Source organism: Trichomycterus rosablanca, chromosome 11, assembly GCF_030014385.1.
Source record: "Trichomycterus rosablanca isolate fTriRos1 chromosome 11, fTriRos1.hap1, whole genome shotgun sequence".
In the NCBI taxonomy this organism is placed as follows: Eukaryota; Metazoa; Chordata; class Actinopteri; order Siluriformes; family Trichomycteridae; genus Trichomycterus; species Trichomycterus rosablanca.
In genome coordinates, this window is record NC_085998.1 from 26,171,624 (window position 1) to 26,185,699 (window position 14,076).

The following is a 14,076-nucleotide window of genomic DNA, read 5'->3' on the forward strand; positions in this document are numbered from 1 at the left end:
CTACAGCATGGTGGCCAAGGTCATACAGCGGTTTTCCAGGACAGGTTCCACTCGGAACAGGCTTCGCCAGGGTCGACCAAAGAAGTTGAGTCCACGTGTTCGGCGTCATATCCAGAGGTTGGCTTTAAAAAATAGACACATGAGTGCTGCCAGCATTGCTGCAGAGGTTGAAGACGTGGGAGGTCAGCCTGTCAGTGCTCAGACCATACGCCGCACACTGCATCAACTCGGTCTGCATGGCCGTCATCCCAGAAGGAAGCTGACGCACAAGAAAGCCCGCAAACAGTTTGCTGAAGACAAGCAGTCCAAGAACATGGATTACTGGAATGCCCTGTGGTCTGACGAGACCAAGATAAACTTGTTTGGCTCAGATGGTGTCCAGCATGTGTGGCGGCGCCCTGGTGAGAAGTACCAAGACAACTGTATCTTGCCTACAGTCAAGCATGGTGGTGGTAGCATCATGGTCTTGGGCTGCATGAGTGTTGCTGGCACTGGGGAGCTGCAGTTCATTGAGGGAAACATGAATTCCAACATGTACTGTGACATTCTGAAACAGACCATGATCCCCTCCTTTCGAAAACTGGGCCTCATGGCAGTTTTCCAACAGGATAACGACCCCAAACACAACCTCCAAGATGACAACTGCCTTGCTGAGGAAGCTGAAGGTAAAGGTGATGGACTAAACCCAATTGAGCACCTGTGGCGCATCCTCAAGTGGAAGGTGGAGGAGTTCAAGGTGTCTAACATCCACCAGCTCCGTGATGTCATCATGGAGGAGTGGAAGAGGATTCCAGTAGCAACCTGTGCAGCTCTGGTGAATTCCATGCCCAGGAGGGTTAAGGCAGTGCTGGATAATAATGGTGGTCACACAAAATATTGACACTTTGGGCACAATTTGGACATGTTCACTGTGGGGTGTACTCACTTATGTTGCCAGCCATTTAGACATTAATGGCTGTGTGTTGAGTTATTTTCAGAAGACAGTAAATCTACACTGCTATACAAGTTGTACACTGACTACTCTAAGTTATATCCAAGTTTCATTTCTATAGTGTTGTCCCATGAAAAGATATAATAAAATATTTGCAGAAATGTGAGGGGTGTACTCACTTTTGTGATACACTGTACATACACTTTAATCCAAAGTGACTAACAGTTGTTACTGAATACAATGCAAGTAATTGACGGTCAAGGGTCTTGCTCAGGAGCCCAAAATGGCAACTTGACAGTGGTAGGGCTTACACCAGAAACCTTCTGATCATTAGTCCAGAACCTTAACCTCTGAGCTTCCACTCTACTTGCCATATAAACAAGGCTTGTTTGACCACACCAGCGGTCCCCAACCTTTTTTGCAACACGGACCGGTTTCATATAAGACATAATTTCACAGACCGGTAGGGGCTGTACTCACAAATGAGCTTTTTTCGCTGCAACGAGATGCTGCTCCAACCTAGGGGTGATTGGAGAAAATAACACCGTAAAAAAGTAGTGTTTTAATTGCTGATGTAGCAATCTCTAATAATTTATTCTTACTGTGCACCCCGGTAATAAATGACCCCGGTAATGAATGCAACACATTCCAAAAAAAGTTGGGACAGCAAAGCATTTAATGACTTGTACGTGTTGAGAAAAGGAATGGCAACATTTCAAAGTGGTGCTTTGATGTCTCAACTTTTTTGGAATGTGTTGCAGGCCTGAAATGCAGGAATGGATGTATGTTAACAAATGAAATGAAGTTCAGCAGAAATGAAGTTCACCAGACAAAACATATAGTCTGCAATAAAATGAAAGTCAAAGCAAATGTAAGAAAAACTGCATTTTTTATTTGCATTTTCCATACTGTCCCAGCTTTTTCTGATTTTGGATTGTAGTATAATACACTACATAACTACTGTACAAGGTAATAAATTAACTAAAGAATTAATTGAGGTCAGGAAAAACATATAAGGAGACAGTTTAATAGTGCAGGATTCTGATTCCGATGTTTTTATACCCAGGCTGGGTGGGAATGGCATCTTCTTCCTACAACCAGCTGGACAGTTATCGTTACCTCTCTAAATAACAGCCGCCTCCAGCATCTCTGTCTTATATCATCCCATCTGTCTCTGTCTCCTGGTTCTCTCTCACTCTCCCCTTCTCAGGCTCTCACACTAAACAGTCTGCTGTGCTGACTCATTCAACTGATTAACCTTCAGTCAGGGCTTGTCAATCCAGAACCTTATACAGTGTATCTAAGCACTTTACAAGTCAGCACATTCACAGAGATAAAGCCCTCCAAAAGCAAGCACAATCAAGCCAGGAGAACCTTGACACGAGAATGTACATTATATGGCCAAAAAAATAAGTGGACACCTGATTATGAGCTTTTTGGACATTACATTTCACAATAATATGGGATTTGTGTATACTTTTCTGGGAAAGCTTTGCAAAAGATTTTGAAGTGTGTCTCTAAGAATTTTTACCTATTATGTCAAAACAGCATTTTTGATGAGAAGGCCTCTTTTCTATCCATCCCACTAGTGATCAGTGCGGTTGAGGTCAGGTGTTTGTGCAAGTCACTGAAGTTTCACCACATCAAATGCAAATCAAACCATGTATTTATAGAAACTGCTTTGTGCACAAGTTTACAATTATGCTGAAACATAACAGGGCCTTTCCAAAACTGTTGCCACAAAAGCATTTGATTTTATTCATTTATATTAAACACCTCAACAGTGAATGTGGCTAAAACACTTGAACTCAGTTACTGAATGTCTCAAGCATTTTGGCAATAGGCACAAAACTGAAGAGGTCTTAGGAATGAACATCATAATCTGTTTTGCCTGATTTGCAGTTAGTCGGATTGGGGAGATTTTTTGTTGCGATTTTTGGCTCAACTACTACAAAGAATTACTACAAGAGCAGTGGTAGCTAAAGGTAGCTGGTTCAAGGCCCACAACCCCCAAGTTGCAATTATTGGGCCCCTTAGCAAGTCCCTTGCTTGAATCGTATTGAGTCATAGCTGTAAGTCGCTTTAATTAAAAGTGTCTGTCAAATGCTGTCTGTCAAATGTAATTAAAGAAAACATTAAACTGACACAGGGTGGCACAGTGGGTAGAACTGTTGCCTGGGTTCATTTCCCAGGCTGAGCGGTCCGGGTCATTTCTGTGTGTAGAGTGCATGTTCTCCCTGTGTGTGTGGGTTTCCTTAGAGTAACAGTTCACTACTGCCTCTTAGGTAACTAACTGAGGTAGTGATCCTGGGCTTATAGCAGCCAGCCAGGGTGTTAGTTCTTATTTCCAAGCCCTATACCAACATGCAAAAAGAACTTCTGCAGATTGAGATACCCTTACTGAAGGTAGACACATATGAAACAAATAAAGGTAAAGCAGACAAAAAGAAAATTGAAGAGAAAGAATAGCTAACCTCATACTGGTCCCCGGCACACAGGCGTGCAAAGCCAGCCAAACCTGCAAAAGTAGAATTACCACTTATACATTCTGTCATATTGATTATGTATGAATTATTTATAAATGCATATAATATTTATGACACAGACATTTCATTAGGATAAATTAACTTTAAAAAGGGGACTTGGCCCAATTAATCATGTAATAAACAGGCAACTAGAGTCATGGATTACTACATGGCCAAAAATATGTAGACATCTTATGTTAAATCGAGCACACAGCCATAAACCATCTTTAAACCAACACAGGCAGTAGAATGGGATGTATTAAAGAGCTCCAAACTTTTATATTTGGTTTATGAGATGTCACATCTCCGACACCTCCGGCACTGCTAAATCTGCCCAAGTTAACAAGTGCTGATGCTTTAGTTGCGTATAAGTGCAACCAAAAAAGCATCAAATTGGGTTTCCAGTAGTTGCACAAAAACATAACATGACCATGCTAATTGTGAAGCATTGACTGAAGTTGTTAAAAGCACCTCACCATTGGACTCACTTGTTCTAAGTAATAATTCATTCTTAATTTGTTGCAAGTCTAATGGATGAATCTGCATTTCCCAAATGCCCAGAAAACACTATCTGCTTGATTGCTGTAGAAAGTTTGGTGAAAAAAGGAATGGACCGGGGTTTTATCACAGTTTATGTGGCATGACAATGTGCACGAAGCGATGTATGTACGAAGTATGTCAGATCATGTAAAGCAAATTCTTTGTCGTACCTTTCATTCTGATATGAAACTCCCCAAGCTGGCTTTCTAATTCACTCTCCAGCATGCACATGTTCTGCAGAACAATTAAAAGAGAAACAAATGAAAACAGTAATTGGTATGGAGACAGGAAATTTTAAAAAACCTGATTATTATCATTATTATATATTTTTTTCTATTTTATTTATGCATTTTCTCCCAATTTCAGCATAGTCAATTTGTCTTGCGCTGCTGGGGGATCCCTGATTGCAGTCGTGGTGGGTATATTGCTGCTCACGCCTCATCTGACCCGCGCGCAGCCCTTTGCGGAACCCTTTTTCACCTATGCACTCTGCACAGGCATCTCTTAATCTGCCAATCAGGGTTCTTACTATTATTGAAGACCCCATCCACATAGTCCGGTCATCCCGCTCTAGCAGAACCGTGTCTGCTGCAGGCACTGCCAATTATGCCCGCTAGATGGTGAGGAGTTCAGAAGCTTGGTGCTGGTGTTCTAGTGGAATATCCCGTTGCGCCACCTGGGCGCCTTATTGTCATTATTATTATTATTATTATATCATACTAACATTATATACCAATTACAATCTCCGTATAAAGCTTTTTGTAAAAATTTTGCATTGTTGTTCCTACAACTCTGACTAATGCCTAATTAGTTTAACTGTATTGATTCTTTTGATAATACAAAATATTACACATTGAGAAAGAATGTGGATATTAACCAGATCCCAGACAGACCAGACTATAACGATATTATCTTGGAAGCATGACAATTATATCAACATACCTCTGTGTATTCTTTGAATCCTTTGTTGGCCTCCGACAGGCTCTCTCTGGCCTCTCGGCTGCCTGGAGAAGCTGTGTATGCTTTCACCATCTTATCAGCCCCATCCCGCAGTCTTCGCTGCATACAATATGCTTCATACAACTCCTCAATCTGTACACATACAAAATACAGCAGCATCAACAAGTGTCTGTGGGTATTAGGAGAAATACATCAAGTAAGAGCTAAATGTAGAAGCCGTTTTGAAAGTGTGTGACAGGAAGTAATCAGTGGTTGGAAAAGACATTGTATGGATTACATCCATACATACTTTGAAGCTGTAACAGAAGTTGGAGCATGTAAGAATTTTCAACTATACAGCCAAAAAAGCATTTGTGAGGTTGGGTATTAATGTTAGACAAGAAGTGGCTTGCAACTGACATTTTAATTTATTCCACTGCAGTTTTTCCACACCAAACTGGTCAAACAATATCTTTATGGACCTCTGTCCCACCGGGACAAGTCATGCTGAAACAAAAAAGGGCTTTCTCAAACTGAAGCCACAAAATTCAATTTTCTACACCTATCGGCAAAAGGTGTGCCTAAAGCACCCAGCATGAATACTTTTAGGGGTAGTTCACATACTTTTGGCCACAGTGTATTTACATACAGTGTATCACAAAAGTGAGTACACCCCTCACATTTCTGCAAATATTTTATTATATATTTTCATGGGACAACACTATAGAAATAAAACTTGGATATAACTTAGAGTAGTCAGTGTACAACTTGTATAGCAGTGTAGATTTACTGTCTTCTGAAAATAACTCAACACACAGCCATTAATGTCTAAATAGCTGGCAACATAAGTGAGTACACCCCACAGTGAACATGTCCAAATTGTGCCCAAATGTGTCGTTGTCCCTCCCTGGTGTCATGTGTCAAGGTCCCAGGTGTAAATGGGGAGCAGGGCTGTTAAATTTGGTGTTTTGGGTACAATTCTCTCATACTGGCCACTGGATATTCAACATGGCACCTCATGGCAAAGAACTCTCTGAGGATGTGAGAAATAGAATTGTTGCTCTCCACAAAGATGGCCTGGGCTATAAGAAGATTGCTAACACCCTGAAACTGAGCTACAGCATGGTGGCCATGGTCATACAGCGGTTTTCCAGGACAGGTTCCACTCGGAACACGCTTCGCCAGGGTCGACCAAAGAAGTTGAGTCCACGTGTTCGGCGTCATATCCAGAGGTTGGCTTTAAAAAATAGACACATGAGTGCTGCCAGCATTGCTGCAGAGGTTGAAGACGTGGGAGGTCAGCCTGTCAGTGCTCAGACCATACGCCGCACACTGCATCAACTCGGTCTGCATGGTCGTCATCCCAGAAGGAAGCTGACGCACAAGAAAGCCCGCAAACAGTTTGCTGAAGACAAGCAGTCCAAGAACATGGATTACTGGAATGCCCTGTGGTCTGACGAGACCAAGATAAACTTGTTTGGCTCAGATGGTGTCCAGCATGTGTGGCGGCGCCCTGGTGAGAAGTACCAAGACAACTGTATCTTGCCTACAGTCAAGCATGGTGGTGGTAGCATCATGGTCTTGGGCTGCATGAGTGTTGCTGGCACTGGGGAGCTGCAGTTCATTGAGGGAAAAATGAATTCCAACATGTACTGTGACATTCTGAAACAGAGCATGATCCCCTCCCTTCGAAAACTGGGCCTCATGGCAGTTTTCCAACAGGATAACGACCCCAAACACAACCTCCAAGATGACAACTGCCTTGCTGAGGAAGCTGAAGGTAAAGGTGATGGACTAAACCCAATTGAGCACCTTTGGCGCATCCTCAAGTGGAAGGTGGAGGAGTTCAAGGTGTCTAACATCCACCAGCTCCGTGATGTCATCATGGAGGAGTGGAAGAGGATTCCAGTAGCAACCTGTGCAGCTCTGGTGAATTCCATGCCCAGGAGGGTTAAGGCAGTGCTGGATAATAATGGTGGTCACACAAAATATTGACACTTTGGGCACAATTTGGACATGTTCACTGTGGGGTGTACTCACTTATGTTGCCAGCCATTTAGACATTAATGGCTGTGTGTTGAGTTATTTTCAGAAGACAGTAAATCTACACTGCTATACAAGTTGTACACTGACTACTCTAAGTTATATCCAAGTTTTATTTCTATAGTGTTGTCCCATGAAAATATATAATAAAATATTTGCAGAAATGTGAGGGGTGTACTCACTTTTGTGATACACTGTACATACATATACACTCTGGAACAATGGATTAAATGTTCTACCAATTTTATTGTGCTGGCTTACTGGCTCAGTTACATATCATTACCATTTTATTTATCTGTATGCAGTGCCACAGATACACAAAGCCAGCAAAACAGGAAAATCCTTATATGGTCACCACACCCCCTCCTCTTGTTCCCAGTTAGACTAATTCAAACAAAATGTCTGTTATAGGTACATAGTGTGAAAGCTTTTTTTCTTCCCCTCAATTACCCACTGAAACATACACAGAAATAAAACAGGCAGCAACGACCTACAAAACTCCACAAATAAAACAGGCAGCAACTGTACTGAATTCTACATCTACTACATCTCTGAATCAGTGGTGTGTTTTATTGTTTAAGAACTGGTGCCTGTGCCAGTAACACTACTATATTCACTGAAAGACCATAAGGCTAAGGGCCTTCCTCTAGCATCACAAAGCATTGGTTTTGCACAGAATGACTGAGCCACTCAGTGTGTGTGTGTGTGTGTGTTTCATTTTAATCATCCTGGTTAGGGAAAACGGTCTGGTTCCACCTGAACACTGGGCCCATGCCAGGAGCACCCTAGACTGGGCGCCAATCCATCACAGAGCTTTGGCTATCTCCTAACCACCCAGACAGATGACGGGCCAGTCAATAGCACAGTGGAGAATCGAACCCTGATCAGGAAAGATGACTTTGTAAATAGCCAAAGTGTGATGTCAAGATACAGTGTATCACAAAAGTGAGTACACCCCTCACATTTCTGCAAATATTTTATTATATCTTTTCATGGGACAACACTATAGACATGAAACTTGGATATAACTTAGAGTAGTCAGTGTACAGCTTGTATAGCAGTGTAGATTTACTGTCTTCTGAAAATAACTCAACACAGTCAAGTCAAGTCAACTTTATTTATAGAGCACTTTAAAAACAACAACAGCTGTGACAAAGTGCTGTACATAGATAATTATAAAACATAAAAACAAACACTAGAAAATTAACAACGCTAACCAAAGCGAGAGTAACAGACGGCCAGCCACACACACCGGCGCCATCATGTCACAGGCCACACAGACTAGTTAAAATAATTGAACTAACAGACACGCAATTAGCGCAGCAGATTTGCTTACCCAATACAGGAAAAAGATAAAAATAAATAAAAATAAATAAAAATAAATAAAAATAAATAAAAGATAGTCCAGTTGGCGCGCAGATCCAGCCGGTGCGCAGATCCAACAGCGGCGGTGTTAGTCACCATTAATGTCTAAATGGCTGGCAACATAAGTGAGTACACCCCACAGTGAACATGTCCAAATTGTGCCCAAAGTGTCAATATTTTGTGTGACCACCATTATTATCCAGCACTGCCTTAACCCTCCTGGGCATGGAATTCACCAGAGCTGCACAGGTTGCTACTGGAATCCTCTTCCACTCCTCCATGATGACATCACGGAGCTGGTGGATGTTAGACACCTTGAACTCCTCCACCTTCCACTTGAGGATGCGCCACAGGTGCTCAATTGGGTTTAGTCCATCACCTTTACCTTCAGCTTCCTCAGCAAGGCAGTTGTCAACTTGGAGGTGTGTTTTCGAAGGGAGGGGATCATGCTCTGTTTCAGAATGTCACAGTACATGTTGGAATTCATGTTTCCCTCAATGAACTGGGGCCAGTGATAGCTCAGTGGTTAAGGTACTGGACTAGTAAACAGAAGGTTGCCGGTTCAAGCCCCGCCACCACCAAGTTGCCACTGTTGGGTCCCTGAGCAAGGCCCTTAACCCTCAATTGCTCATCGTGTTCAGCTCATTGTGTAAGTCGCTTTGGATAAAAGCGTCTGCTAAATGCTGAAAATGTAAATGTAAATGTAAATGAACTGCAGCTCCCCAGTGCCAGCAACACTCATGCAGCCCAAGACCATGATGCTACCACCACCATGCTTGACTGTAGGCAAGATACAGTTGTCTTGGTACTTCTCACCAGGGCGCCGCCACACATGCTGGACACCATATGAGCCAAACAAGTTTATCTTGGTCTCGTCAGACCACAGGGCATTCCAGTAATCCATGTTCTCGGACTGCTTGTTTTCAGCAAACTGTTTGCGGGCTTTCTTGTGCGTCAGCTTCCTTCTGGGATGATGACCATGCAGACCGAGTTGATGCAGTGTGCGGCGTATGGTCTGAGCACTGACAGGCTGACCTCCCACGTCTTTAACCTCTGCAGCAATGCTGGCAGCACTCATGTGTCTATTTTTTAAAGCCAACCTCTGGATATGACGCCGAACACGTGGACTCAACTTCTTTGTTCGACCCTGGCGAAGCCTGTTCCGAGTGGAACCTGTCCTGGAAAACCGCTGTATGACCTTGGCCACCATGCTGTAGCTCAGTTTCAGGGTGTTAGCAATCTTCTTATAGCCCAGGCCATCTTTGTGGAGAGCAACAATTCTATTTCTCACATCCTCAGAGAGTTCTTTGCCATGAGGTGCCATGTTGAATATCCAGTGGCCAGTATGAGAGAATTGTACCCAAAACACCAAATTTAACAGCCCTGCTCCCCATTTACACCTGGGACCTTGACACATGACACCAGGGAGGGACAACGACACATTTGGGTACAATTTGGACATGTTCACTGTGGGGTGTACTCACTTATGTTGCCAGCTATTTAGACATTAATGGCTGTGTGTTGAGTTATTTTCAGAAGACAGTAAATCTACACTGCTATACAAGCTGTACACTGACTACTCTAAGTTATATCCAAGTTTCATGTCTATAGTGTTGTCCCATGAAAAGATATAATGAAATATTTGCAGAAATGTGAGGGGTGTACTCACTTTTGTGATACACTGTAACTGGGTTAGAGCATCTTTGAAATGTCAGGTCTTGTGAAGTGTTTCCAGCATACACCTGAGAAATGAGTAGGTCCCACTCGTGCTGCCAAAACAGCTCTGATCTGTCAAAGAAAGGACTTTATTATACCTATGGTATACAGCACTTGGACATTACCAACAGGTCCTTCAACTTCTATACATTCCAAGGTAAACTGTCCTACAGTACCAGCTCTCAAATAGATAAATGATGCAAACACGCCCAGCCGTACACATGTAGCACTACTGAGTCTGTATGCACCATAGGCATCACATTTTCAAACACTGACTGTCCAACACCAAGGAGAAATTTAGAATAACCAATCCACCATCTGCATGTTTTGGGTAGGAAGAAGGAAACCAGAATGCCCAAGGAAAACACATATTTATACATGTCCTAACTGCATGACCCCCTCGTCATGTCTAGAAATAACTGGCACATGAGAACACTTCAATATTGTTTTTTTGTTATTTTCAAAATAAATATTGATCAATCATCTACAACACCAATCAACTGGACTATATGTACAATTTAGTACTTTTATTTGAGATGTTCAAAAACGATAAGCCTCAGGGTGTAGCAGGAGTCAAGAAAATTAATCAAGAAGTAGAAATACCAACATAAAGTGGCTTAAAACGAACACAATCACACAGATTTAAAAAGAGGTTGCCAAAACGTGGTAAAAATGATCAAAACAGGAAACAGACATTTGAATTGGGATAAAGAGCCCAGTTCCCTGAGGTTAGGAACAAGCAGGAAAGGTAGGCAGCAAGTCCTTGAACGTTTTATTGCACTAACAAGGAGAAAAACAGAGAGGCCTCCCCTTCTCTTATGCACACAAACACTTCTTATGTGGTGTTTAAATTGCTGTACCAAGTGTTCTGCAGACTGGTTTATAATGCTAGAGGCAGGATTTTTTTTACAAACACATAGCTTAGCAAAAAAAAAAAAAGGGTAAAAACTAAACACATCTAATTCATTGATATTTGCATTTACTATACACACACACGGCTCTTAAGTATACAATATGCAAACAAACTCCTTATTAGGAGTGCTCCATATCACATGCATTACATCAATAGAAAAAAATATACAGCGGGTAGACATGTGGATGTCATGCATATCTAAATCATTTCCTGCCTGAGGTTCCCAGTGCTCATAAACAAACCACACAGCAAACAAAGCTGCGGCAGAAAAGAAGGAAAAAGAGAGCCAAGAGGAAGGCCGCTTCCTGTCCTACAGCTTATTGGACGCCCTCTGTTCTGTTAGACTGAAGACATGCTGCATGGTTAAAAGAATGGCCTTGCCTGGGGCTGCCCTCGGTCTCTGAACCACGTCTGTGTGAATGTCTTAGGCATGAGCACTAATGTTTAAATATCTAAATGGATTCTTGTATTTCTTTACAGTGAAGTAAAAGTAAATGCTTAATCAGTCATGGATGCATTTCAGTCTACTACCATCTACGCATGCATTTTTCTGTATGCTCCACAAACCCTGTGTCTTTCACATGCACTATATGATTTGAAAGAATGTCGACATTCATCTCTCAGATGGTTAGCCACAACCACTGCTAACCTATGTAGGAATTGAATTACAGAAAATGAATTATGTGCTTTCAACTTTGTAGCCACACTTTAGGAAAGGCCCTGTGTTGACCATGCTCTGTGTAAAAAGCAAGGTCTGCACTGACATGATTTGACAAGCTTGGAGTTTTAGAACTTCATAGGGAGAGGAGAAGATTTTTTTAAAAAGTATGAAAACTTGAGTTTCTTGGATGTCAAAGTGCACACTTATTCTGAGTATTTTTATTAGTTGCTTTTAGCAATTTTTGTCCATTAAATATAAACTACACATACCAAAGGAACCAAAGTGGACAGATATTATTTGGGGGGTGGACGATTCTCGGCGCTGCAGTAACAGTAACATGGTTTTGACATGGTTGTGTGTGTTGTTCTAGTATAAGTGTATCAGGTGCGGTTGTGCTGCTAGGCTTTCTTTTTTTTCTGCATAATGTGTTCCTCTAGCCTTTAGTCAGTTAATACTTTCTAATCACATGACACTGCTGGCTTTGTGTTTTTGCTTGGCACAAAGTTCTCCTCCCTTCCAACAACCCTAATACAAAACAAACCGGTGGCTAAGTGGGTAGCACTGTCGCCTCACAGTAAGAAGGTCCTGGGTTCGATCCCCAGGTGGGGCGGTCCGGGTCCTTTCTGTGTGGAGTTTGCATGTACTCCCCTGCTCTCCGGGTACTCTGTTTTCCTTCCACAGTCCAAAGACATGCAAGTGAGGTAAATTGGAGATACTAAATTGACTGTGTTCGATATAACCTTGTGTGAACTGATGAACCTTGTGTAATGAGTAACTACCATTCCTGTCATGAACGTAACCAAAGTGTAAAACATGACATTAAAATCCTAAAAAACAAACAAACAAACAAACTTTTAATTAATAAATTGGGTCAGGGGGGTGACAAAGTGTAGAGAGGAACAGATGGGCTACAGTCAGTAATTGAATGGCCACAAAGGTCATCTGTATGGTAGGTGTAGCTTAAAAAAACAATCAATGTATATTGCAGATAGGTGTATCTAATACGTAAATGTATAATAATGATTCACGCAAGTGATTATTTTTTTTATTTCAAAAGGTTTTCTTTAATTTTCTATTTTGTGGAACACAATGCATTTCCTGAAAACAAAGAACTAACCAGCTAAAGTTTAAATAGTTTGAATCTCTGAAGAAACACAGTAAAAAAAAATTCATACAGAGCTAACAGAAATTACCCTACTTTACATATACTGTAGTAAGGCTCACACTGTGTTTACCTTGCTGAGGTGGAACTCCAGCCTTCTCATGAACCTCTCAATCACCTTGACTTGCTGTAGGAAACAGAGCATAAGCATTACATGACATAGTCTGACAGCAATAGTTTTTTTTGCTGTACTCTGCAAAATCGCTTTCAGCTGGCTGTACCACTGTCAAGCTTGAATTACTAAACACTATTGACAATACTGACTGGTGGCATTGACAGTTTATTCACATGCAGTAACAAAGTGGTCTCTGGTTATTTTAATCTAAGGAAGAATTAAATCACATTAAAGTGCAACAAAGCCACGACTAGTAATTCCAGTATAAGAAAATTTTATATCTAAAACGCAAACCTGGACTCACAGCTTCACAGTTCACAGACTTCCTAAAAATGGCAAGCTAGGATCACTTTGTCAGCTTGTTTTTGGGCAATCTCTTTGATTGGTTTGCATTAGTTTTAAGATGTTCTAGAAGTGTGCTACTTCTAATGTCTTCTATTATCCCAAGACTTCAGAATGACCAGAAAAAAGTAACTATAGTAAATAAAAGACAGTCTATCACTTACCTTGTCCAGTTCATAAAGAAATCCCTGCAAACAAACAGGAAAAAAATTATCAAAATATTATTTAAACAGCACTCAATAAAAAGCTGAACACTGACTTGTCCAAAATTTCCCAAACTGGTCCTCTGGGACCATCAGACATTTCATATGTTTGCTCTTTTCCAGCTTTTATACAATTCTACCAGGTATTCAGTGTTAATCATTACTTGGTTAAGCAATGCTGGACAGCTAACAGTCCTCAAGGACAGATTAACAAAAGCTTTATATAACGTTAAGATTTACATTCTTCCTGACTGAACCTGAAACCATACACATAAAACTTTCTTTTTAATTTATGGTGAATTTGCTCTTTCTAACCTAATGAGGAGAATAATAGGCATGATTTCTGTACACCAATGAACCAATGACAAGAAACATGGCTAGAGTGGTACAGAGCCTCAAGCATCACATTTACTGAGATATAATAAACATTACTTCTACATCATTGAGCCAAAACATTACGACCACCTTAACAGCTGCCAAATCAGCTCCTCGCTGTTTCAATAACACCTTAAGCCATAATAATTTGACATTTATCAAAGTCTTTAAGTCTTCAGCCTGATCATCATCACATCTTTTGCATTCAGCATGCACGCTATGAGTAAATACAATCAGTACAACATC

The 14,076-nt window shown here is 41.3% G+C and overlaps 1 protein-coding gene across 6 annotated transcripts in view; it reads right to left on the reverse strand.

Moving 5' to 3' along the window:
• ripor1 (RHO family interacting cell polarization regulator 1) overlaps positions 1-14,076 on the reverse strand; it is a 124,330-nt gene that overhangs the window by 29,375 nt on the left and 80,879 nt on the right. For all 6 annotated transcript variants that reach the window (XM_063004108.1, XM_063004109.1, XM_063004105.1 and 3 more), the window contains exons 5-9: positions 13,417-13,440; positions 12,869-12,922; positions 4,939-5,088; positions 4,167-4,230; positions 3,406-3,449 (exon numbers count right to left, since the gene is read on the reverse strand). In XM_063004108.1, the coding sequence (XP_062860178.1) occupies positions 3,406-3,449; positions 4,167-4,230; positions 4,939-5,088; positions 12,869-12,922; positions 13,417-13,440 (336 nt within the window). The remainder of the gene's footprint in view (positions 1-3,405; positions 3,450-4,166; positions 4,231-4,938; positions 5,089-12,868; positions 12,923-13,416; positions 13,441-14,076) is intronic.